This window comes from Myripristis murdjan, chromosome 7, assembly GCF_902150065.1.
Source record: "Myripristis murdjan chromosome 7, fMyrMur1.1, whole genome shotgun sequence".
Classification (NCBI taxonomy): domain Eukaryota; kingdom Metazoa; phylum Chordata; class Actinopteri; order Holocentriformes; family Holocentridae; genus Myripristis; species Myripristis murdjan.
The window spans coordinates 12270239-12297371 of NC_043986.1; the positions used below are offsets into that span (position 1 = coordinate 12270239).

General features: G+C 41.0%; 2 protein-coding genes across 2 annotated transcripts; one reads left to right on the top strand and one right to left on the bottom strand.

Moving 5' to 3' along the window:
* The first annotated feature begins 1955 nt into the window (after window positions 1-1955).
* Window positions 1956-16372, top strand: srpk1a (SRSF protein kinase 1a). Its single transcript, XM_030056839.1, is given in 21 exon segments — window positions 1956-2112; window positions 2770-2824; window positions 5862-5983; window positions 6455-6563; window positions 6693-6780; window positions 7154-7241; window positions 7781-7887; window positions 8801-8966; window positions 9052-9077; window positions 9219-9444; window positions 9574-9738; window positions 9741-9848; window positions 9851-9907; window positions 9910-9966; window positions 10160-10260; window positions 10887-10922; window positions 10924-10995; window positions 11211-11280; window positions 12529-12621; window positions 14955-15027; window positions 15029-16372. Coding segments are annotated over 21 exon segments (1941 nt in total). The 5' UTR covers window positions 1956-2099; the 3' UTR covers window positions 15138-16372.
* Window positions 16373-17271: 899 nt separating this feature from the next.
* On the bottom strand, window positions 17272-19176 carry lhfpl5b (LHFPL tetraspan subfamily member 5b). Its single transcript, XM_030056851.1, has 2 exons — window positions 18765-19176; window positions 17272-17519 (listed from the first exon to the last, which is right to left on the bottom strand). The coding sequence occupies exons 1-2, from the start codon at window positions 19174-19176 to the stop codon at window positions 17272-17274; spliced, it is 660 nt and encodes a 219-aa protein (XP_029912711.1).
* Between the last annotated feature and the right edge of the window lie 7957 nt (window positions 19177-27133).

Genomic DNA, 27133 nt, shown 5'->3' on the forward strand with positions numbered 1-27133 from the left:
AGAGAAGGACGTCTGTTAAATGCTTTCGGGTGTATCACAGCTGGAGAATGTGCCTGTCGTCTCTAATCAGTGACCTTTCAGTGCTCATCATAGGAATTCACATATTTTCTATATTTATTGTTTTGATAGTCTAGTGGCCTCGTGTCCTAATCCCTTTGGAGACAAGGAGCAATGACTGAGCAGTTAAATACAAAACAAAGCCCTGGGACTCCTGCGCTACATATTTAAATCAGATGGAGTATTCTCAACCTCTGCCATTTTAAGTTGAAACAGGCACAAAAACAGGAAAATTATGTATTTGTGGGTACACAATCTACTCAAAAATATGTAAATATCTGTTCCATTTTTTTTTTTAAATCTTTCACTTTTTGTCGTTTGTTATGTCATTAAGCAATCACTATTAGCATGTTCATCGTTTAAAAGTGTGCGTGTTTGTGTGTGTGTGTGTATGTGTGTGTGTAGTGTTGAGTGTCCGGGAATACATTGTTTGTTCCCATGAATTTTGTGTGTCATACTAAAACTGCTAATAGAAATACTGCTTAAATGTCTAAAAGAATGAGGGATTAGATGTATTTATACTTTGTGGAGGAGGTATTTATAAGCAACAATCAAAAGACTCCCTTAAACTATTTCAGTCCAGCAGAGTAACTACAATCTTCATGCCTTTGTTTATCAAAATAAAGACTTATTTTAAGAGCTCCAAGTTTGTTTTATTTGCAAATCGCAGGAGGATGTTGTCTAAATCATGTTTTACTTGCAAAATTCAAAATGATTTCAGTATTTGTTTTGATCCTCAGTGGGTTTTTAATACAAGAGTTACATTATAAGCATTTTTAAACACATTAAATCATGCTACAGGTTTAACATGAAGACTTGCATTGAGGAATTACAAGAATTGCTTTTTTTTGCATGCAGTTTTTGTAATTCATTGATTATGTCATCTAATTTCTATTTTTAAACGTGCTTGGTCATCATTAATAGTCTGAATGAGATGATGGAGTGACACCAGATGGCAGGCAGATGGTGTGATGAGCGTGCACAGATCATCCTGCAACTAGTGAGCCTCAGTTCAAGCTCTAGTGACAGCAAGTACCGGCCCCTGCTGAAGTGCCCTTGAGCAAAACACCGACACCCTACCAGCTCTGCCAGTGTAATTGATGCTTTACTTTGGCCTCCCTGTGGAGACGGGATGGAGGGAAGACAACAGGGCTTATCTGGCTGTTTGTTGCAGATCAATATCAGCAACACCTGCAGGACCACTGGGAAGAATTAAGTGTGTGTCAGATAAACCTCAGCTTTATAATTGTGACACAGAGGAGACAGTGGCAAAGGAAGACACATAATCCAGCACCAATACAAGGCCAAATGTTTTTAATATCTCCATAATGAAGGTTGTACCCAAATGTAGTCTAAGATGCTGCACTTGTAGATAAATTTGCATTGCATACAGATATCTGAGGCTGCTCCTGGACACTGAAAATTTCTTTCTTTATTTATTAAAGTTATTTGGTCCAAACTCACAAGTCATGGGCACTTTTAGGGTCCAGTCACTAGGTTTCGCAATTTGGATCAGAAGGTTGCAAGCATCTGATCTCAGTTCAACTATTTCCTTTGAACGCAATGCAATTTTATGTGGCAATGGTTAGGTAGCGTTATGCACAGAAGGCTTTTTCTTGTTTATTTTGTCGAGGTTTGAGCTTCATACTGACGAATGTGCTCTATAAGGGGGCATAAATCATTTCATCACCCCAGCCATGTCCAGGTTCTTTGTTTTCTAAAATGATACGGTCCATTCACCTGGCTGGGGCGATGGTTGGACACAGAAAACATTCTGTAAGCTTAATATTTCGTGCCGTCATACAATACAAGCGACAGAAGTTAAAAAACGAGTTGACAGAATTTTTTTTTCCATAATAGCCTGCAGTGTGTGTCCTTCCCCTGTTGGCATGCAGCGAGGTGGATCCACAGGAGCAGACTGACATCCAGGTGGAGGCATCAATTTGGGGAAGCTCCCATTTGAGGAAAACCACCCAGTGCGCATGCGTGGAACATTCGATCACTGCTACTGTAGCTAACGGCTAGCTACGAAGCCAGTCAACATGGAGAGAAAAGGTAATCTTTACAAAGACCACACAACACACACATTAAGTAGCGTTAGCCAGCGGGTTTATCGACGCGAGTGTCAGTAATTTACGTTTACGTGCAGTCAACATCTTAAGTTTAGTTGCCGCACGCTTTCAGATGGTGGAATTGAACACGTCTGGTACGCACTGTTGAGCTGAAGAAAGCTACGCTAGCTGCCCTTAACGTTAGCTTTAACGTTAGCTTCAATGGAACATGACAGGGTTAGCTTAGCTTTCCTTTCGATTTCATATGCCACCTAAACGAAGACAGCATTAACCGTCCGGTGCTGTGTGTGCCGATTACCCAGCCTGTTATATGGCTGTAATTACTTTGCAACGCACTTGAATGTTAAGCCTTTTCCAAGAAAGGCTAGGTGGCTTTGATATCTAACGTAACAGTCCAGGCTATCCATATCAAAGTGCCTCTTCGTGGCACACCGACACCTCTCTTACACATTTTCACATTAACAGTGATTATATAATGCACATCGACAGAGTTATTTGCCATAGGTGAGCTGTTGGGTGCCTTGTCCCGGACAGTTTCACACTTTCTGCCTTCCCTGTGTGCTGGACAACCACACGACTATCAGCTAATGAGAAAATAATTTGCCACTGGGTTTTTTTTCTTTTTCTTTTTCTTTGACAGTTTTGGCACTCCAAGCGAGGAAGAAGAGGGCGAAAGCAAAGAAATCCACTAAAAAGTGAGTTCTCTCTCCCAGCACAAGGTCATGCTGTTTATTTGGTGCTGTACATTTAACATTAAAATTGGCATGCATTTTTTGTTTGATTGGGGTGGATACTGCAGGCTTTCAGAGGTGGTTGCAAATAGCAGCCCTGACACACACACACACACACACACACACACACACACGTGCTGTTTCTGCAAGGTCTGATGTCTGAATGCACATGAGGTTCTTGGCTGCATGCTGGCAGTCAAGTTATTTTGGTGTGTGCATCCATTTTTGTTCTGTGCTGAAGAGCAGAAAGAGGAATTAAAATCCCTTAAAGGAGTCAACCAGTCAAGCATTCCCATTCAGTTCTGATACCTTTTATTTTTGAAAAGCTCTTATTACAAGAGCATTAGTACTGGTTTGGACAGTTGTTATTCTTTGCATTCATTTGCAGCAATTCATACAGAATATGCAGCATGTTGAACCTGAAATTAACCACTTTAAGTCTGCATCCTAACTTGAGACAGTTTAATGATTGCCGCCCATCAATGCAGTGCTCAAATTAATTTATTGACTGGCTATACTGATTATTTTGGTTTACCTAACAATCTACTAATCATGCCATCACAGGCATCCTCCAGAGCGTTACATAACACCCAGTGCTATATTTAAAGCAAGAGAATGATGAAGCCCACATCAGCCTGCTGAAGCATGGCGTTTCAATGGAAACAACAGTGGCATTGCAGATAGATTTACCTCCTGCCACTGATATCGTCATACCCTTAAACCCACATGCCCATCGTTTCATATAGTATCCAAGAAATCAAATCTGATGAATCAATAGCTTTGCACACCACCGTCATCCTTACTTATTTAGCACAATATTTATAGCATTGAGGCTTTCAGTCATCTTAAAGATGTCTTGGAGCAGAAGGAAATAATTCTGTGTCAGTTGTCAGGGTAAATGTATTTTAATCTGATCCTCTCAAGGAGAACGTCTATTAACACAGCCCTAAATTGACTTTTGTAGAAGCCCACAGTCTTTTAAGTGAGGAGCACAAGCAAAAAATAGGAGCACCCACCAAAATTTGCAATGCAGTAATGCTCTATTCATGAAAGATGTGATGAATTCAAGTCATCATCGGTCATGCATTTTAATTGTGGCATTCCTTGGGTTTATCACTCTATTCATGCTTCAATAGTCACTAAAGAGTTTGTGATTAAGTGTGAGCACTGTTAAGATTTATTATTAATCCCTGCTTCCCCTGAGCAAATGTCTCATAATTTGCAATCTTTTAAATTCTAGTAAGGGAATTATTGCTTAATGCACTTCAGATGGGAGCCCAGCAAAAATAAACAGAAATCAATGGATTAATTCATTAATTAATTACAGGAGAAGCTGCATGCACATACCTTGTAGTAAAACGCCTTTTTCTCTGTCACTCAAATAATTAATGTGCCAGGCATGAATAAGCACAGATATTGTACAGTCCCACAAGACATTTTGGTGATGACATAGAATAGACTTAGGCTAATTATTTGGAAATTTATTTGAAAGTGGTCTTAGCTGTCTGGCTCCCCAGTTGATCAGCCACATTATGGAAAAAAAAAATAACTGGTTGGCTCAGTAGTGACCATTAACAACTAAACTGTTAGCAGACACAGCTTACAGGAAATTATATCTTAGATGTGCTGCTTGTACAACTATGTGATTTAATATCAAATACTAGAATATTTGTGTCTTGTGATAATAAAGATTTTGCTATATACATATATGTATTTTATTGCCAGACATCATTGTATGGATGCAGTCCATGTAACACTAATAGATGAAGAACCCAGTGGTATGTACTCCCTTCTTGTGATGTTATCTGAGTAAATGTGTATATGAGAAAAGGATTCTGGGAGTTGTGTTTAAAATCACTGCTAAATTGTGAAATTATTACTGATGTTAACTTGCAAAATATTACAGCTTCCTTCCTTTTTATGAATTAGATAGTGAACAATAAAGAATAGACATGATTTAAGGGAGTTGATTTTTTTTTTTTTTGGGCAGATCTTGACAAAATTTGTAAGCACTGGGTTGTAGAGGACTGAACTGTTTCACCCTGACTGACTGGCCAGAATTTGACTCCTCAAGGCTGTAACGTTGTTGTGACCATGCAAAAGGTCAAAAGACTTTGAAGTGCTGCGATGCATAATGAAAGCTGTAAATCACCGTGACTTTTATGCAGCTTCTAGTTTGACATGTTGAAGTGTGTATTCATCCTTTCTCTCCAGGGTTGACTGCCTTACCCAGTCGTGATTGATTATGATTGTTGTGTGCTATAATGTTGCTGCTATCAGTAAAAGGACGCCTTAGCAGGTTTGGGTAATGCTAATTTAAGTAAAGCTTTCATTTGACTACATGGACCAGAGCAGATAATTACAAGGCCCTTTATTACTGGCTTTAAAGCCACACCAAGACACCAAGACATTGGCAGGCACAGCACAGCTCACAAATTTAATTTCCAGGTCTCAGGATTCAAATTTGCATCCTGTTATAGTGCAAGGAAAATGTATGGTTTCTGGTTTATATAGCTGCACAGTAGGAATAAAGGCAGAAAACTAATACTGGTTGTGTTTGCTTGTTTCCCAGCCAATCAGGGCAGCTGGCGTTGTGTTGTTTTGTACTGAGCACAGTTGGCTGATATGTGTTGAGCAGGATTTTGGGTGTGGTAAAGGTATGAGGTAGCTGTAACCACTGTTGGCTGTGTGCCAGCTTTGAGAGAAGGTACACAATTGCTGTTGAAACATCTGTTGAGTTGCACTGCTTGAAAGAAATGTATGTCCTTAATGAAAATAATTCTGATGTGCTGTGACGCTTAATACTCAGAGGACCGCAGCCTGTTGCACTAAGTCAAGAAACCATATTTTATGGACTTTATAATGAAAATGACAATGTTATTGTGAGCTGTTATGGTTAAACACTCAGAGGGAACTTTATAACAATCAGGAAAGCATATGTGCTGGACTCTGTTCTCTGTGAAGGCTATGACTATTGGTGTGCATGTTTTTTGTCCCACAGGCAGACGGCCCAACCCAGAACTCAGCAGCAGCCACAGCCAGAAGCCTCGCCCCAGGAACCTGAGGAGGAAATCCTCGGCTCAGATGATGAGGAGCAGGAGGACCCCAATGACTACTGCAAGGGTGAGTCTCCTGTCTTATGGACACTTTCCATTACATAGTATGGACACTACTTGCTTTGGTTTTCCATAGGCAAAAAGTTTGGGATAGTATCTGGTGCCGGTTACTGTTGTTGGAGTCACCTCTGTCGAGTTTCAGGTGAGCTGAGCAGATAAAAAATGTGACGTAACAAACACTGCAGACCACTGATTGGTCAGAGAGAAATAACAAAGTGAGACTTGTGAAAGTTGTTTTGTAGATGATAACCTTTCTGTGTAAAAAAATATTTTTTTCATTAAATCTCTCACTTTTTTTCACCAAATCTCTTACTAGGGCATGCTATATGCAATGGAAAGCAAAATCCAGAAAAGTAACTGGTACCAAAAGCTTGTAGAGATGATACCATGTAATGGAAAAACGCCTTTATTGACTGTTTCCACCCTGGTCAGTCCTGTTGTTTTACTCTATACTCAATGTGTATCCCTCATCCTCTAGGCGGCTATCACCATGTGAAAATAGGAGACCTTTTCAACGGGAAATACCATGTGATTCGGAAACTGGGCTGGGGGCATTTCTCCACCGTGTGGCTGGCCTGGGACATCCAGTATGAACACTTGATTATTACACATTTTAACTGCACTCCTTTTTTGTGAGCTCTGAAATTTGATACAGATAGAAACTTACCCTGCAACCGTACTTCCTTTTTTGAAAGTTTCTTGTTCTGTGGCTGCAGGGTGAAGAGGTTTGTTGCCATGAAGGTGGTGAAGAGCGCAGAGCACTACACAGAGACAGCAGTCGATGAGATTAAACTCCTCAGATCTGTGAGCAGCTGAGCTTGTTGATTTTATTGTGCATTGCAGTTTCACTGAATCAGCAGATTAAGTTAGAATCACTTAATTTGCATGTACAGGAAATTTGTTCAGATGACATAGTTATAGTTTTATAGAACTTGTAACCACACATGGTGAATTGGCAACAGCATCACATATATAGCGCCATCAGTTACAAACTATACATACTGTATATCTATGTACATTCAGCATTCAGTATTGTATAGTTCTTTGTGTTCAAGCAGAAATACATGATTATGACTATAAAGGGAAGTGTGACTAATACTGCACTGGTCCAGTGTACCATTAGGAAGTGTAAATGCACATGTGTTTTGATTGTGTTGTTCCTCTTGTTGACCCCAAGGTAAGAAACTCAGACCCCAATGATCCCAACAGAGAGATGGTGGTCCAGCTGCTAGATGACTTTAAGATCTCTGGTGTCAATGGAACTCGTATCCTTTACATCGTAATATCTTCAGTGTTTTCTGGTCTTTTTTTTTTTTTTTTTTAATCCAATGTGACCCTTTTTTTCTCTTTTCATTTCACCCTGGAAGGACTGGAACCTGTTAATCCTGTGAAAAAACACTTTGTCCAGCAAAGGATTATTCTTTCTCATGGTGTCAAATTTAGCTGGAAGGCAGTACACCAGTAACAATGTAAACAACAGGTGATGGTTCACTGAAGGGAACCTCAAGTATCCCAAACAGACCTATCACCTATCACTAAACTTGCATGTGTCCTGGTTTGCTGGGGACACTGTGGGTGAGAGAGATGCCCTCAAAATCAGGACAAAGTTGTAATATGTCTCCCCCTAAGATCACTCCAGTTTTTCTACTGTTATGGCTATCTCTTTTAGTGGAGTGTATTACTTTTTTCTAGAAAGATAAATGACTTCAGGGCGAGGGAAATCATTTTGGCTCTCTTAATGGCTTTTCTGTCTGGCTTCATTTGTGTTCCTGTTGGTTGTTTTCTTGACTGCTGTGTTCTTCAGATGTGTGTATGGTCTTTGAGGTCTTGGGACATCACCTGTTGAAGTGGATCATCAAATCTAATTACCAAGGCCTGCCTCTTCCATGTGTTAAGAGCATCATAAGACAGGTAACATGAGACCCACTGCTTCACACTTGTGTTCTGCACATACCTCGTTCCCCAAGATTCATAGTGTCTTTTGGCTTCCCTGTGTGGTTGTCCAAGCCTGTTGAATCCATCCATCAATCAAATAATTCACAAATTAATCAACTGTTCAACCAATGTGGAAATAGATAAATAAATTAACAGTTCATTTATTTGGTAATTATTGTCTCATTTGATGTATTTCCTTTAGCATATGCTATTTAGGGGAAGCATTATTTTTTCAGCTCATTTGCCAGATGTGAGCACAGCACTCAGTGACATTTATCAACCAGTTAGGAGGTTTTGGTGGCACAACCCACAAGTGTCTGATTGATGCACTCTCATTAGCATATGTATGGGGTAAATTAAATCAAACTACATCAGTAAAGTACAAATGAAAATAATGCATACAAAAGAACTTTTATTTATTATTAAGTTACTTTATGCTTTGGCTATTCATGTTTTTGATTTCTTTCTTTTATTCATTGATTTATTTATTCCTGTATTGCCTCTTTATTAGGACATTTACCTACATAGTGATTGATTTACATGACAGTCTTGCTTCTCTGTATATGAAAAGATCTTTATAAAATAAATAATACTGGTTCTCATGTCTGATTAGCGCAACTGTAAAATACCTGATGAAAGCATAGTTGTGCCCATGTAACATTAAAGTTAAATGTTAATATCATAACCAGAATTTACCATTCTGATGCTCATATGTCACTTAGCAACCACTTTGTGTAGTATCCATTCATTAAGGCTCTTGCTTGGCTGAAGAAAAACATTTAATTACAGAATAAGACTTAAAAAAGATTCACTGAACACCTGTTTTCTCTCACCTGTTATTAAAGCACTGAAATAAACCCATATCATTGTACATGTGTGTGTTTTCCAGGTTCTCCAAGGCCTAGATTACCTGCACACAAAGTGCCAGATCATCCACACAGACATTAAGCCGGAGAATATCTTGATGAGCGTTGATGAGCCATACATCAGGAGGCTGGCAGCCGAGGCCACAGAGTGGCAGAGGGCCGGGGCGCCTCCTCCCTCCGGATCAGCAAGTATGGGATACACATACACAATCACATGTACTCCAATGAATGCCATTTAATTATACTTTGTAATGATTTAATATTCTCATTTCAGTAAGCACAGCGCCCACACCAAAACAAGTAAGTTAAAGGCCTTTCATTGTTTTTGCATAGGACTTGCCATCCCAAACTTTTTGTACACTTATATATATATGTATCTACTTGTCCCAAAATATGTTACTCCAAAGTTTCCTCCTGTTTTGCCCTCCTGCTCTTCCTTAGACAGCAAAAATGTCTAAGAACAAGAAGAAGAAATTAAAAAAGAAGCAGAAACGTCAGGCGGAGCTGCTGGAAAAGTGTATCATGGACCTGGAGGAGATGGAAAAGACCCCAGATCTTCGAGAGGAGGAAGAGGATGAGGACGAAGAGCCGCAGTCACCCAAGGCCAGGGCGTGTGCTCCTCTCAGACAGGTGTCTCTTCAGGACATAGGAAATGAGGAATCAGCAGGTAAGTTGCTAACATCATAGGAGTAATGTCCGCTTCCTGCATTTTTAGCCACTATATTTTATTCATCTATCTGCAGTGAGTCAGTTGACCAGAATCATGCTTTCCCTTGTCCTTTTCTGATATTCTTAGGGAGCAGTGTTAACGCAGATTTGATGAGGATGGGACCAGAGGGGCTGCCAGAGGTGAACTGTAATGGCATTTCCCATGTGGAGGCAAAGGAGAGGAAGGACCAGTGGAGGGACGAAGACCAACACAACGGTAACACAGGAACCGCAGAGGAATGTGCCACTCAGGAGGGGAACTCCAGGAGTCCCCTGTTCACCCCATCTGCAACGGTGTGGACTCTGTGGAGCTCAAGGAGCTGGACATTGACACTGAAGACAGAGGAGCTTTCAGCAGTGAGGTAATGAGAGAGGATCTCCTGGTGGGCTGGAGGAGGGAGAACTGGAGCAAATCCGGTGTCAGGAGAGGCAGAGGAGGGGCGTAACTGTCAATATGGAATCCAGGAGGGCCTGAGAAACGGTTAGTCACCCACTCATAGTCACATCTGCTAACACTGAACAGGTTGTGTGCTAGTTATTTGCTCCGGCTGGGCTGCCTCGGAGGTTTTGTAAATACCTGAGCCTTGTGAACATGTAAATATCGATTACGCTTTGTTAGCAGATGTTCAGCCCATCTCTCTCTCTCTCCCTCTCTCCTGTCCCTGATGGTGCAGGCAAGGTAGCAGCAGGAGCCTTGCTAGTCAACCCCCTTGAGCCACTCAATGCAGACAAGATCAAGGTCAAGATTGCAGACTTAGGAAATGCCTGCTGGGTGGTGAGTAGCCTGCTAATGACCTGAGGGATTTCCTGATTAAGCCTTCCAACCAGGGACACATCCAGTACCTCATACCTATCTCAGTAGACATATTCTTAGCACCCAGCTCAGTAATTAGAAGGGCTGCAGAGTGTCCATATTATATCTACTGTGATATAAAATTAGATGTCATCTGGAATTTTGCTTATCATAATATCATGATATGGCATTAGTGTTGTCTTTTTCAGGTTTTAATGGGTGCATCACAGTAAAGCGATACAATTTTTAGAAACCTCTTAGACTGCTCTGGCTCTTCATTCTTACAGTATCATCACAGCGTCGATATTGAGGCATTTGGTCAAAAATATTGTGAATAGCATGATTTTGTCCTTATTGCGCAGCCCTGTATATTGTAATATTGAAGAAATATAGCTTTCTCATTGCGCTCTACCTACTTCTATGAATGAAACAGAGCCTACACACTGGAATTGCCACTTACACACTTCATTTTACAGTGGATGTAATATTTCTGCTTTGGAAACAGAGTGTGAGTCTGCAGGCTCTGCGAGGTTTACACATTTTTGGATTTTGTCCAGCACACTCTTATTTAGGACTAGGATTTTTATTCTCCTCTGTCTTCCTCTCAGCACAAGCACTTTACAGAGGACATCCAGACACGGCAAGTACCGGTCCTTAGAGGTGCTTATTGGCTCTGGATACAGCACGCCAGCTGATATATGGAGCACAGCTTGCATGGTGAGATTGTGTTGATTCACATTATAAATAAAATGTGGTGGAAAGAAATCTTAGTCCAGTATATCTTTAACTTGGAACAACTTGAATGACATCAGGGGAGGAGAGAGAAGTTGATAATTAGAGAGTCATTGTTTATTTGGATGTTAGATGTTGGTCCCTCCACACACACTGCAGTGTCTGTAACTAATGATTATGTTGTCTCTGTTTATCTTTAGGCCTTTGAACTGGCCACAGGCGACTACTTATTTGAACCACATTCTGGCGAAGATTATTCCAGGGATGAAGGTATTGCTGTTCTCCATCTTCCTGCGCATTCTTCATTTATGGAAAAAAAAATCTGGTTATAATTGAACAGAATTTGTTCTTTGTGTTATATTCAGTAGTCTTAAACATGTACTTTCACAGTTAAAAGTTGTGCCGCATTGGCGGTCACTGGATTGTAATGCTTACTGTGAAAACCTCCATAAATATTGTTTTTTTCTTTTAAATGGGGCATCATTGCAATTTTACAGTCCCTATGAATGACTTAAATATCCATACATCCGCTAAGAATTTCATATTAGGCATGGCCATTTATGTATTTGACTGCACATTATTGTGCAGTTTTTCACAGTGTGCTGCCCTTAATTTAAGCATTTATTCAAAGTGTTTAACACTTATCCAAGGTACTCCATTACAGTGATTTGAAGTTGTTTCAAATTTCAGATGTTTAGGAAACAAACATTTAGCTGCAAGGAAGCAGAATCCAATCATGTGATGTTGAGTACCAGCATTCCTGTGTCTATTTCCCCTCTAACATATGGACCCTTATTTTATCACCACTGAAAATGGGCCCGTCTCCCCACTCCTTTTACTGATCTCGCTCCATCTCCTTCTCACTCACCCTTCACCTCTCCTCATCCTCCCCCTCGTCCTCCTTATGGTTTGCTCATGTTAACTTTGCTCTGCTGTTTGATTTTTCTATACTGACCTGATTTCCCTGCGGTGCTTCAGCTATATGCTGAGATTTAGCTTTCAGTTTATTGGCACTCTTTGAGCAGCTGTCAGTTAACTTTTTCACTCACCGTTCATGAAATCCTCATCTTAACATTCTGCTGCTGCTTCCTCCAAAAGTATGGCTGCATTTTAAATGGATGTTTTTTACTCCTCTTTATCCTGCATCACTCAGTCTACTCAGTTTGAGTTTGAATGAGATTGATGGCCATCCTTTAACCTTATTCACTTCCATCTTACATTGTCCATCTAATGTTTTCATATCAAAAACAGAATGGCTTCTATTCATATGACAGTAGTAGCTTTTGTTTTGCAAAAATATGGTTGTCCCATACATGTGCTTTGTGTCATACTAGGCTGTCATTCTCCATTTGTCCTAATACATTGTTTCCACATCATTCTCTTTTACCATCTCTCTCCTGCCCCCTCCTATGTACTCCAATCCCCAATCTGTTTCCCTGTGACTGTCCCTTTCTTTTACCTCTGCCACATTCTCTCTCCTTGCTCCCGCTCTCCTCCTCTGATACGCCTCGTCTCCAGACCACCTCGCTCTCATTATTGAGTTGCTTGGTAAAATCCCGCGACACTATGCTCTGAGTGGGAAATTCTCACAGGAATACTTCACCAAGAGAGGTATGCTACCCTCTATCTGTGGCCTGCCTGGGGAACTGTGGGAAGGAGGGGGAGGCAGAGAGGATGAAGATCCCTGACAGCACTTTTAGGCCAATCTGATACTGAAACATTGCATGATAATGAACACAATAATTGTCAGCTACTGTAAACAGTGTCTGGCTTTGCCTGTGATTACCTGACAGCGGTAAGTAGGCATGGGGAAAAATTGATTCAGCTACAAATTGCTGTTTTTTTTTTTTTTTTTTTGACAATTTTTATATTGCCCTGCTGACCCTTAATCGATACTTCATCTTTATTTTAGACATATGTATATATATATATATATATATTTTATTAAAGGTGGAAAAATACTGCTGCTTAAATGCAGCAAAATGAAACAAGCATTTTCTTACAGGTCTCTGGTGTAGCATTGTGGGTGTAAGGCAGATCATCTTAGGAATTAGACCAAATGTATCGTGGCTGTGTCATGTATTGTGGTAATATGACCACCATGCAAGCTCATACTGTCCATATCAGGTTAAGATTACTCAGGAAAAAAAAAACACCACCGCACTTTTCTAGGCCTGTAGTAAATGTTAAAAGCTCAGAGTAAATTTGACTGACATGCACATGATAATTGTCTTTGGAAGTATGATTCAGCTTATTTTCATAGTCCAGTGTGTGATTTTTAAAGTAATTTAAAATTGAACATGATTGTAAAATTGAATACTTAGAAATTGTATATGTATTATATTGGCACAAAAAGTGCCCTAATCGTATGTAGTTCTTGAGGTAGAACTATAACACTTCACTGTTCTAAAAAAATGTGATACTTTATTGATCCCTGTGAGGAAAATTTTCTTTTCATTTCTCCCCCTCCACAGGGAGGTCGTAGTTAAAAGTAAGTTACAGCATAGCGCCTTTAGAGCTTACAGGGATTCAATGTCCTTTGCAAGGACCCTTCAGCAGGACGGGAGTATGGCATCTTGAGCCTCTGCGTGTGAAGAATGGTCTCTGCTGAACCAGCAGTTTGTTTTAATGAGCCTGGCTCCCATGACAAAACTAAATTTATTGATCCTAGACCCTTTGCTGGAAAAACTTAAAGAAACTCTGGTTTAGATGAAAGATGGGATACATAACACAGTTTGGAGTGTCTGATGGCAATGTGTGGTAGCTGTATATTTTAGGTCCGTGCGTCCACCCTGCTGCAAACTGGCTGTGTTTGTGTGCTGTCAGCCTGACTCCTCTCCTCCACGGCCCTCCACTCACACACCCAGAGCAGGCCTGCGATTGGGACACAGTCTGATGAATGTTGTTTTGTCTGCCCTTCTCCTCCTCTTTGCATCTGTCTGCTGGGCGGCTCCTTTGTCTAGACCATATAGCGTTGATCATTGAGCTGCTGGGAGCTGTCCCACGCAAGCTTATAATGGCGGGCAAATATTCCAAGGACTTTTTCACCAAGAAAGGTAACAAAAGAAAGTATCAAGTGTCAGCATCATCAGTTGACCTGTAATATTTATGTCTGTCCTTTGTAAGCCCCAATTCCACTTGATAACAATGCCTTAGCACTTCAAATCAAAAACTATTTTCATACATCTGTTAATTGACCATACTAGTGACTTGTGACCAGTGAATGTTTTGCCCATTTACTACTTTTTTACCCACATTTTAAATTTAAACAAACATTTTGGAAATAATGTGGGTCTTGTAAAGATTTCCCACATTTAAACAAAATCCCTTGATTTTCAAATTTGAATTTTTGGTTGAAACATGCCACCTCATAATGTTCTGCTTCTGTGGCTAACAAAGTCATCACCATTCATAAAATGCAGAACTGATAATTCCCTGGGGCTTCTGCTGGGATTATTTTCCAGTGGAGGGACCATATCACTCCACCCAACTTCAAAAAGTCATCAAAACACAACAGTGCTGCTGCGTTTAAGAAAAATAATGTTGTCGATTTAAGTATGGTGATGGAATAATGGTGAGAAGAAAGTTCACGTCTGTTTAAGTCTCTGAAAGTTAATTATCATATCATAATGGGTTGAATAGAAACAAATGGTTAGATAAGAGTGTAGAGTGTAGCTGGAGCTGTATTACTATATCTGTATGTAGATGTATTGACATTTTGTAGATATTACACTAGATGTGCAAAATCACTGGTATGGTCCTTTTTAAAATTCAAAGTATTTCATGTATGTGGTACGTAGATATTTAGAATGCAAACTATGCATGTTTAATGTTTTCATAGACTTGCTTGTTGCACAGATGTCCCCTTCACAGTGCACAGTGTGCTGCAGTGGCACATCACGTGTCTCCCTGTGTGTCTTGCGTGACTGTGTGTTTGTCTGCAGGTGACTTGAAGCACATCACCAAGCTGAAGCCCTGGGGACTGCTGGAGGTGCTGGTTGACAAGTACGAGTGGCCCCGAAGAAGCACAGTGCTTCACTGACTTCCTGCTTCCCATGCTGGAGCTCGTCCCCGAGAAGAGAGCCACTGCGGCAGAGTGCCTGCGCCACCCCTGGCTCGCCCTCTAGTGGAGCCCTCCAGCCATTGCACCTCCCTTTCCCCTCTCTCCAGAGACTGCAACAGATCACTTTCCAGTTTGGGCATATCAGATGAATATTTATTTCTCTTTTGTTTTCATTGTTTTGGATTTCTTATGTTTTGTTGTTAATGCTTCTATGTATGTTTGCTTTGTATTGTTGGTTCTTCTCTCCCTTTGTGCTGATGATGCTAGGAATCCAGTGGGTTGTATTATTGTTGTTATGTTGGCTCAAACTGCTGTGCTCCATTCACCAATTTAAGCAAACCTGTTATTGTAATGCTAGTGACTCATCCTTGTTTGGTTTCACTCCTGCACTAAACCCCAAACAAATCAAGGATATGTAGCCTTTATTGCTCAGTTTTGTTTCCATAAAAAGGACTTGACATCCACTTTTTTTCTCGCAATTTCATTAGTGTTTTTTTTTTTTGTTGTTGTTTTTTTTTTTTTTTATGAATTGTTTTATCTTATATTACACATTTAAGTCATATATTTTGTATTTGTAAAGTAGTGTTAGGAAGTTGCACACTGGGCTGACATATTTACACTGACCGTAGTCATCTTATACACAGCATTTCTGCAGACAGCATCACTTGTTTAAGTTTATTGAGACATCCACTGTCTGAAAATGTAGGCCATATTTAGTCATAGTAAAATCTGTTATCAGCTGGTATCTAGTGTGGTCAGTCAATTGTAATAAACAAGATCTTTCATTCTCATGGGAGGCTGGTATTCTCATACACTTATTACAATTCAGGAATATAATGTTTGGGAAGGTTTCAACAACATGATATGTTAAGAGGCCCAATTTAAAGGAAAATAAGTGAAAATAAACTCTGTATATACCTGTACCAAAGAGTTTGCCTTTATGTATATTACAGTTGTGTACAGTTTTTAACAAATCTCACTATGTCTTAGGTGAAAGTACTTAGCGGGTAGTTGTTTTAATAAAAGTGTTTGGAAGAAGTGTTCAAGCTCATTTGTATGTATGGCCAACTGTTCAATAATTCCCTTTTTCCCCATAGAATTGGTGAGGCGTGATGATGCAACTGTATCCCAGAATTATCACATCAGATTAATATATGCATCATGTATTTAGGCTAAGGTTCAGGTAGATACACACAGTTTGAGTTACCGTCAAGATTCAAGAGCTTGTAGATGTGTGTGAGATGTCAATTTGCAGAACTTTGTACTACACACCATACAATAAAACATGTTCGTACTGTATGGAAATGGATGTGTCTAAAGTTTATTATCTGTCAGACATGAAATACAAAATCCAAATCTGTAGCATGCACTTAACAGATTTATACAGCATGAAGACAAAAGCTCAGTAAGGGCCCACACTGCAATGCAAGTCTGAAAATAGCACTTAACACCAAGGAAAGCAATAAAAGTGAACAGTTTGGCCTGAAAGGCATCAGGACATTTCAGAACACCTGCCTTTGCCACGGAATAACATAATGGCCACTTTTCTAACACTCAGCCCTCAAAGCATATGCTGGAAAAACAGAAACCAGCTCCATTGGATGGCAAAATATAATGCACATAAGACACCAGTGCTCTACTGGCAGTAGTTCCATTGGTATAGTCAAGATGAAGTGACACAGCATTGCAAACATTAGTGAAGTCTTGTTTAAAAAAAAAAAATGTTAAAACAAAGAATTGTAAATGAAGTGTTGAATAAACTACTTGAAATGAGAAATAAGCTACACTGGATGCTTTAGCTGTATTTGCTACAATAAAAGTACCCTAACCCTGGGTCCTGAAAAAAGTAAGCAAATACAATGAACACCAAAAGTATTTTATGTATTTCTTTTTTAAATACTCCATTTTCATTTACAATACTTATTCACAATGTTTTTGTTTGGTTACAATATCGCACTTTCATTTGCAATTTGTTTGTTTGGCTTACCGTGTTTGACTATACTAATACTTTGCAATATTTTTGGTTTTGTTTGCAATTCTATGTGACCTTATCTTGACTCCATCTAGTACCTTGTGTGCTCATACGCTTGAAACACTGCATGCACCAACTCAGCTACACTAAAAGCACATGCTTTTGCATAATTTAAGGCATCGTGCATGACCCCTCATCTGCTCGATATGCACTTTAACTCTTTGCCCTATTTTTCCTCTGCCCCCTCCACCTCAAAATCATCAGGCAGCAGCTTGTCCTGGCGGTTGCCGAGGGTGAAGGCGAGTAAAGACAGGAGGACGGCGTCCAGGATGCTGATGATAGCCAGGATGTAGGCCCAGCGCACCGTGCAGTGCCCCAGGTTGTACTTATCTGTTTTCTGGCCACACATTCTCTTCACCTCGGGGGCGTCCCAGCCGTCTGGGTAGATCATGCAGCCCATCACCATCAACACAGCTGCAGGGAGGGAGGACACAGACATGGCAGAGGCTTGCAACAGTTACCCTATGTGTGCATTTACTTTGATAAATAATTATGAGGGGGACCAGGCCGGCCACAAGTGGAGGGTAACGATCTGTGTACCTCTTAAAAGTGCCAAAGGCCTAATCTATGTTATGGCGCAGCAAAGGGAAAGATACTCAGCAGAACTGTTTGCTGTTTGCATGATGTACTGTTATGAGACTCCCTAAATGCTCTGCATCTGGTAAAGTTGCCTCTGGGTGTTTCCATGGCTACAGACCTCCCGCCATTTGAATCTTGATGTTGCTGCTACATGCATTTCAGGGAGTTACCAGATCATCTCGGCCTGTGTCGTACATCTGTAGGGTTTCCTTGGTGCTGGTTTGTGTTAGGGTCAATTTCACATCAGTATTTGCAGCATTGTCAGCTAACAACACAAGCACCTAACACCTGATCTTGTTACATGTAACCGATCCACTTTCAGAGGTGTCAGAGTCTGGCTGACACTGGATCACTTGGCTTCTACAGTGTTTCTGTCGCATAGAGCAACACATCCACAAGGCACTGCTGAAACAAGAGAGGTGAAGAAAGGCTCATGACAACATGCATTTATCACCTCATCCCTATTAGCAGTAGTGGAAAATTTACCCAAATGCCTTACTCAAGCAAAAGTAGCAATACCACAATAAAAAAAAAAAACTCCAGTAAAAGTCTTGCTTTCATCATTTTATTTAAGTAAGAGTAAAACGCTCTTAAGTTTCAAAAGTAACAGCACTCATTGGAAAAAAAGGGCCTTTCAGAGTGTTTAATTATTGATGTATTAACCTGTAAGAAGTATTTTAATGTACTGTTGGCCAATTTAAACTTTAACGTAGGCATCATGTTTGTGGGTTTATCTTAGGTTTTGCATGCAAAAGCTTAGTCTGCAAAGACATTATCTACAGGTGTTATGAATTTAAACTATAAAGTCTCACAAAATGGAAATACACAAGCAACGTGTCAGTACCTCAAAGCTGCAGTTAAGCACACTACTTTCCATCTCTGCAACTTTACTGACATTTCAGCACAAAAGCACAATCCTCACTCATCCTCTAGACGTGTTCCTTCATGTGTTTACTTTAACTGTGATAAAGATGTGAAATATCTGGTTGAACTTTTGCATGCAGCTTCAGTAATATGACTAAAATATGAGACATTTGGAAGGGTTTTTGGCATCCTTGGTACTCACACACTTCACATTACCTGCGGCCAGCTGCATCCAGGCACAAATTTTATAGACATTCCCGGGGCTGCAGAAGAAGAAGAGACTGAAGCAGACTATGGTGCCAACAATCAGCAGCATCGAGGTCCCGACAAAGAACATGGCAGTCCGGAAGGCTCCTGACGGGATGGAGCCGAAGTCCAGGACGCTGCCCTTACAGATGAGCTCCGAGGTCAGCGCGTTGCCGATGCAGTAGTGGAAGAGGCCGAAGTAGCCCGCCTGCGGGGTGTTGACGCTGTCCCCTATCCAGAAAGGCTGAATGAAGACCACCACCGTGATGATGGCGAAGCAGATGGTGAAAACGGCCCACATGACGCCGATGGCTCTGGCGTTTCTCACATAATTGGTGTGATAGATTTTAGCAGCCTCCTGGGCCGGCAGCAGCTTCTCCATCTCTGCTGAGTGTGAACCGACAGAAGAAGTTTGTCCGGGACCTTCAGCTTAGTTTACTTGACTCCTGTTACGGTAACTAAATTTGAGTTTAATAATCTGCTGTTACACTCCTCATGTCTGACACAAGCCCCACTGTGCCACACACACCCACACATCCATACACACGGACACCTGTTGCCACCCAGCAGTCTGCTTCAGGACCATGGACAGCACCCTCACTCCTCCCATGGCGTCACAGTGACGTCAGAGCGTGAGGGCGGCTTGACTGCAGGACCACAAAATCACGTATAATCTTAATTACTGTAATGATGATGATGACGAGAATAATAACAGTAATAATTCAATAATAACAAAATAATAACTTCTTCTTCTTCTTCTCTTCTTCTTCTTCTTCTCTTCTTTCTCCTCTTCAGAAGTCCTAGAAACAAAGAGCACTATTTTTGCAATCAAATTCTTATTGATTTTCATATCAAGTGCCAAAATAAACAATGCATAAACAAAAGCTCCTGTCATATAAGAAGCAAAAACAGATAAAGAAAAGAAAGTAAAAGAAAAGCAAAACTTTCATTTATACCGAAAATGACAACAAAATCACAACCATCCCCACCACAAGTCTCCTCCCTCCCATCCCTGCACCTCCCCACCCAGCCACCCACCCGGGGGTCCACCCTTCCTGACATCATGTTGTCAGTTTTTCAGACATGGCACCCCAGAACTGTACCACTGATTCCTTGGCCCTGTGTACGCGGGCTGTTGACAGTTTCATACACACTATGTCAACAAATAAAACCCAAACATGAGAAGAATAGTGTGGGGAAGTTTCCAGTGGGTAGCAACCAATTTTTTTCGCTGCTGTCAGCCCAGTTAAAAAAAAGCTCGCTTTTTAGGTGGTGACAGGTGCAAGACAGATACATCATTTAGTAGAAATATAAAGGGTGAGTAAGGCACAGTGATATCAAAAGTCTTGGAAAGACTGGATGCAAGCATTCCTTTAACAGGCTACTGGAGGACACTCTCATATATAAATAAGACCCCATAGCTTTTAAATGACACAGATTACAGGTTGGATCACAGGTCACTTTGATAATACAAAGCTTTCTATGGGTTAAGTACATGGATAAAATTAAAATGAGACAATAAGAAATAAAAACAAAGAGTGTTTGGAAAATAAGAGCAACCCTCTGTGTCCTCCTCACTAAGGCCTGTGCCATGTGGAGAGCAAGGTAGCTACACACATGGCCCAGTTTTCTCTGCTCCTCCAGGGGATCAGGAGCAGCTCCCTGCAGCTCAGGAGGGATGGCAGGCTGTTGGAGGGGTGGAGCAGGGAGGGAAACACCGGCTCTCCTTTAGATGTCACAGTCCAGGTAGCAGTGCTTACAGACCAATCAAAAGCCAGAGTGTGATGAGAGAGCTGCCTTCCAATGCTGCTGCTGAGAGAGCTGTTCCCCGGCTATGTGCTGACTGACAGCCTGCTTGGCGGCATGTTGCAAGCCTCTGAAGTGTCTGGCTGAGTGACTAGTAGGAGGATCGGCTCACATCGAGCCTGAAATTCAGCAGCGTCCCTGGCAGATCGCTGCTCACACCGACAGCTTGAAGAGGAGATGCATGTGATCACACACATCTTGGTGGAAACAGACAAGCCTGTAGGCACGCAGTGGATCAAGGAGTTACACTTTGATAATCCTGGAATAAAAAGCCAGTGAGAAGTGAGAGCACACACACACACACACACACACACACACACACACACACACACCTGAATACATATAGACATCTCATAAACTACAAAGAAAGATAGCAACAAGGCTTGTACGATAATATGGCTATAACCAAGGCTTCTGGTGATATGAATGTCCAGTCCAAACAAATTATGGAGTCCCATCCAAAATTCAAGTCTGTCATATTTCAGAGCCCATGTGTGGTGAATTACAAGATGAATCCATGACCATCTGTTGTTGACCCAGAGCAGTGATGTACTTCGTTTCCCAAATTAATGCACAACATGAAAAATTAATGCCAATTTTCTCTTGTTCATTAAGGTTTGATGCACTGGATTTATCACAGGTGTTAACAGATGGAGGACAATAAAAAACATTTAGTACCCCTTTGATTTCCACAACCAGTTTTTTTTCCTTCACACAAAATATTTAATATCAACAGAAGGATAATGGCGTTCAACTGTCTTTCTATTTTCTCAACTTGGCCACTTGTCACATTATGTATTGAAGAGCACAAACAAAACAGCCCAAAATCAAGACTGCACTTCTCACACTGTTGAAAAGTGGATTTTGCTATTTGTCTCCCTTTTCCCTCAGCAGTACACGGTGCATTTGTTTTCCCTCTTTCACTTCTTCTGAAACCCGGTAGAAGTGTGTTTTTCCATTGTGTTTTCACTCATTCCACCATCTGCCATTGCAGGAAACTTGGAAAGCCGTATCCCTGATTGCACTAAAAGAGTCCTCTTCCTACTTTGTGCCCTAAAGCAAGATTTCCAATTAAATCTAACTGGTGACACACTTGGTAAAATGCAATGTTCTTTGCGGTGTCTCATTTCATTCCAATAATTACACTAATGTTACAGAATCGAAGCGTTAATTAGTTATTGGTGTTATAATACAACATGTCATGCCTTTAAGTAACTTATTGCATCATTAACAACAAGGATTAGGATTCGGATTTATTACCCAGACCGAGGTAACAGGCCCAGTCACAGTCAAAGAAGCAAAAACAAAAAAACAACACAACTTCAGGCCTAGTGTAGATTTCGGCTCCTTTTTGCCGCAGATGATGAACAAGCTTCAAGCATAATTGATAACTTAGTGCTTCCGTCTTGTCATGCTCAAACCTTGGGGAGCAGATTGTTTATCCCTTTGTTCAATTATTCCTGTGCCTGACTGCTGTTCAAAGAGGCTGTTAAAGAGACACGCCAGTTTATTTTCCTGTGAAGGAAATACACGCTTCAAGGCAAGCAACAGAAAACTGAAGAGGGGATACAAGTGAACACCTTCAGCCGGGCCCCACAAAGTGCAAACTGCACGGCACAGATAAAGTAATCGACAAAACCCCAAGGAACAAACAGATGGTGCTCTGTTTTACTTTTGAGATTGCATTGAATAGACTGGAAACAAGGCAATTTGCTCCTGCTCCAACACGGTGTAAGATGTGGCAAATAGTGGAGCACCAAAACCTCTCGTGTTCTGTAAATCTTAACCTCAGAATGTATCTATGAATGTAGTCCAGGAGCCACACACTGTATTATTCAAAAGTACACGCTTCCTTTTCAAAGGTAACTTACACATGCACTCCTTCAACAGATTCAATACGTCAAGTCACCTACAACGTAAAAAGGACACAGTGAAAGTGAAAGTGAAATTACTTCAGTATCTTCATCACATCCTGTCCAAATAAATAAATAAATAAATAAATATTCTGGCCACTGAGATGTATAATATGTATTGTTTAGTAGTACTTTGTGGATGTTTTTTTTGTTGTTGTTAAAATGACCTTGAATATTTGTTTACATTATTTCTATGTGCACTTTTAAAAGCAAAAGTACAAAATAATTATTGCTGTTTACTTTTGTAGGAGAGCCTGAGACTAAAAATCAACACTATAACCATGTTTACATGAGTTGACACCCAACAAGGTTAATTTAACACTCAGGGGCAGTTTTAGCCTGAAGCTGCGGGGCCATATTAGCTGTATGTGAGCAAACAACAGCTCAGCCAATACTTGTCAACTCCACATAATTATCACTGAAAAATCAATTATCAACACATGGGAATTTGCTGTGTGTGATCATGGCAAGGTTTTCGATTGGACACACTCTGTATACATATGGTATATGTGTGTTTGATATGCACTGGCAGCTGAACAACTGTAGTTTACCTGGCAAGGACACCCACAAGTTTCACAGAGCAGAGGCAAACATAGCAGACTGTCATTAGTATGGGAATTAATGCTTATGAATGGATTCAGTCACAACCCATTAAACCTTCCCTGTCCCATTGTAATGGGCAAGTTCTATTTCCTTGGTTCATCATATTTCTCACTATAATCCAATATGAGGTATGTGAGCTGTTGTAAAATGGCCTCTGGCAGTTCTAATAACCTTGGCAGCTTTATTACATTTATGGCCAACTTTCATCAAAGGCCCGGCGCTTATTCCTTGATATGATTAAGATTTGGTGGTGAGACAGAGAAGGGAGTACACCATAATACATTCTGGAAATCTGATAGCTTTTCTCTCATCGTCATACCTTCTTAAAGAATCGTTGCGTTTATGCGTAATGGCATGTCACTCATCTTTCTTCTCACCAGAGTCTCTGGCCAGCATTAAAAGATAATATTTTCAAACGCTGCATTCCTGCACATCTGCTAGTTCTCACTTCCCTCTCTGGGTACCTCAGTAGATTTAGATGCCAGAGCCAATGACAGATTAAGGGTCACTTCATTTGTTAATCAACAATCCTTTAAACCCGGTAGTCCCACGCACTGATTTCCTTTGTGAGTCTCCCTTAGGAAGGTGTAGCCCATTGATGCTGGTTGGAGCTGAATGATGACATTTAGTTAGTCCTGTCCACTTGGCATTCAGTGTAATCAGCCAGTCCAATCAGTATGCAGCAGGGCTGCTGCAGGGGGCGAACTGTCCTCGAGCATATTCTCTAGTATCCCTTCATTTCAGCTGTTCTAACCTCGTTGAAGCTGTGAATACTATAAAAGGCTGAATCGCTCTAAGCTTCCCTTGGTGTCACTCCAGTAACCTTGAACTTCAGTTGTGTTTGTGGCTTTGTTTAATTGCAGAGATGATATTTGAAGATAGCAAGCCCTGAGAGTTTAGTAAAAGGCACTCTAATGGATGAGACAGCAACCATAAGGTCTGGGCCCAAGAGAGGAGACAGGCAGGCAGACGTTTGGCTCCTCTCCGAGTGGTAGCTTCTTCTTCTTCTTCTTCTTGGGAAGGAAAACACCCATCATCTCCTTCGTGATGCCTGAGCCAACACAAGTGTTGCCTCCTCTTCATTACGGCATCACGGCTTCAAAGATGCTCGTCCAGACAGCTTTGAGACCAATTTTTTTTCATCCCATCTCTGTCAGAATCTGCAAGGCTGGGCGGCAGAAAGTAAGAGCCGATCCAGACATCAGCCAGACGCATCTCGTTATTTCAGACCCAGAAAGGAGCACAATGAGCCTTCAGCCGCTCAGCTGCTCAGTACTTCAGTATGTGGGGTAACAGAGGCATCAGCTATGGTTAGGACATTTTGGAGGGGAGGTTGGCGTTACACTAATGAGTTTTTCCACAATGGACACTTTGCTTTTGTGCAGAGCAGAATAAATGACAACACGAAAGCCTCTCTGCTTCTCAGTATGTGTGAGGACTCATTGCAATGATAACATTTTTATCACTCAGCATCGTCCAAGAGGGGGCAGTATTCCATTAACTGTATTCAGCGTATTGAGTAAGCCAACTTATTAGAGTGTTTACACTGGGGGTGAATTAAGAGTACACTCCTCTCATGCTTCACTAAAACAAACAGGCGGACAAGGCACATGCTGTCTTTACTGTTCACGCCCTTGTATTTACATACAGTGTTTACTCATGATCATTTGAATCAGACAGACAAATATATTTAGAAATCAATACTGGATATATTTCACGAGAGTCCTGTAATGTTTTATTTATTTATTTTTGGCAGTGTATGCCTATGTTATGCGAAGCTTTTGATGTTGATAAAGCCCCCCGTGTATTTTATGTAAATCCTTTGTGGTATGATGTGCTTTGAAGAGAACTGGCTTGTGAATCTCCCTAAGTACATGCATGAGTACACAAAGTCTTCAATCACACTGACTTCCATGTTCAAACACCAACTTGAGGAGTTTCTCCCTCCTGCTATCTCTCTGTCTTTCTCTCTGCTTTGGACGTGTGTGTGTGTGTGTTTACTTCCAGGACATCTTGCAGAGGCACCTCTTTGGTTCTGAGCTAGATTCTGGGAAAGAAGCCCAGTGTGTGTGATTGCATGTGTGTGTGTGTGTGTGTGTGTGTGTGTGTGCATGATAGTGAGATGTGGTCATCACTCAGTCCTCCTGACAGACTGAACGCTTATGAAAACACCACCATCGCCCATCCCAACACAGCTGCTACTGGTCAGGCGATTCCAGCTCCATCTCCAAGCTCACAGATCGTGTGGGATATCAGGTATGCGTGCAGCCATGCAAGAGCGTCCGTGAGAGGGAGGTATATTTATCATGGCAGTGAATCTCATAATTATTCTTTCCTATCTAACCTTACCTGGTATACTGTGTGGCATACAAAGACCTGAGCCTCTGAACTCTGTTTGGGGTACTCTAGCTTCTATCAGAGGCTTGCAGATGACACACACAAAAAAAAAGCCAAAAATAACATATAATTTCAATCTTGATGGATGGTGCCCTTTTGAAATGTCATCATCATCAATATTACTGAGAAATGCCCTGTGTGGAGGAATAGGTGAGGGCAGCAACTGCATAGCAAATGCAATGTGTGCCCTAACACTATTCCTGTTTGTACTCATTTAGTTGCCAATATGATTGCTTTGTCATGGACGATGGGTAACCAACCATTCACTGTTACACTGTCACTGGAGAAATATGTGTGTGTGCTAGAGTGATGCTCATGACAGTTATATAACCTTGTAGAAGAAGTGATAGGAAGTAGGATTTTATTTTCCCCGACAGTAAAATTTGAGTAGGCGACACTGCAAGAACTGTGGGCAAATTCTGCTGTTAATTGGATTGTGAAGGATTTTTTTTTTAACCGCAGATTCAGCCCACTCTGCATATCACTCCTGTTCTGCTTCAAGTTCACACCTTGGATTGTAAAATGGTGTTAGTTTACTAATGCTCTCTCTCTCTCTCTCTCTCTCTCTCTCTCTCAGACTGTACAGTACAGAATCACCAATACGATGCATCAAACGCTGAAGAAACTGACTGATGAGGATGCCAGTTCATGTAAACCTACTGTGAACCAGGATGGGGGTGGTTTAGTCAAGCTTCAAAAGAAGCAGCTGCAAGGCTTTTGACGAATTTCCTCCGAACAAACGTTTCAGGTTGTTCAAAACAAAACAAAACAAAACAAAACAAAAAAAAACCCTCTCCTTTACATTTTTGCAGGTTATTGTACAGAATTGTCTTCCCTTTACCTAGATTCATGCTTTGTATTAGCCCAGTGAGCCGATTTATCACCATAACGGCACAAGAAGAACAGAGTATAGAGAAATAGGTTCAGTCTCAAATCACTAGACACTACAAGGCGTTCAGCCAATAATTGCTGCTATTTTACGCACAGAGGAAAGGAGAGGCACTCTATCACATAAAGCAGTCGCTGCAGCTGAATAATGGACAGCGTCAATGGTGATCTAATAAGCTTATTGGCTGCTCAATGACCCAATACAAGCCTTCATTGTTGAGACTGTCTGTCCTCACGTGTTACAATGGGAATCTTGGTCATTACCCTTTCTTAGTCTACACATAATTTACATTCTTGCGACACAATGATGCTTATCATGCTCAAAAGGTGCAGCTTGTCTGTCATGTTGTCACACTTTACTGTCTCAGCCAACCTGCCCCGACCCCCATGTTGCCCATACAAACACATACGGACATATATACTGATGATGACACACTTATGAATGCTTGACTTTGTGGCACCTGAGAGCTCCCAAGCACAGATTGTTGTATTGCAGAAGGCAGAAGAGAAAGGTTGGTGTAAAGGTATCGACTGTAACAGCTCTCCTCGCACACCTAACAACCACTTCTGGAAACGTGTGAAAGGCAAATTGTGAACATAAGTGTGAGGGCCCTGAAGTGCTCATAATAAGCAGTGTGTATGATAGCACCACCCACCAACCTCCATCGCTATCTCTCCATCTCCTTGACTGATTTGATTGTAGAGTGCATTTAAAGTAAGGCAGTTGTCATT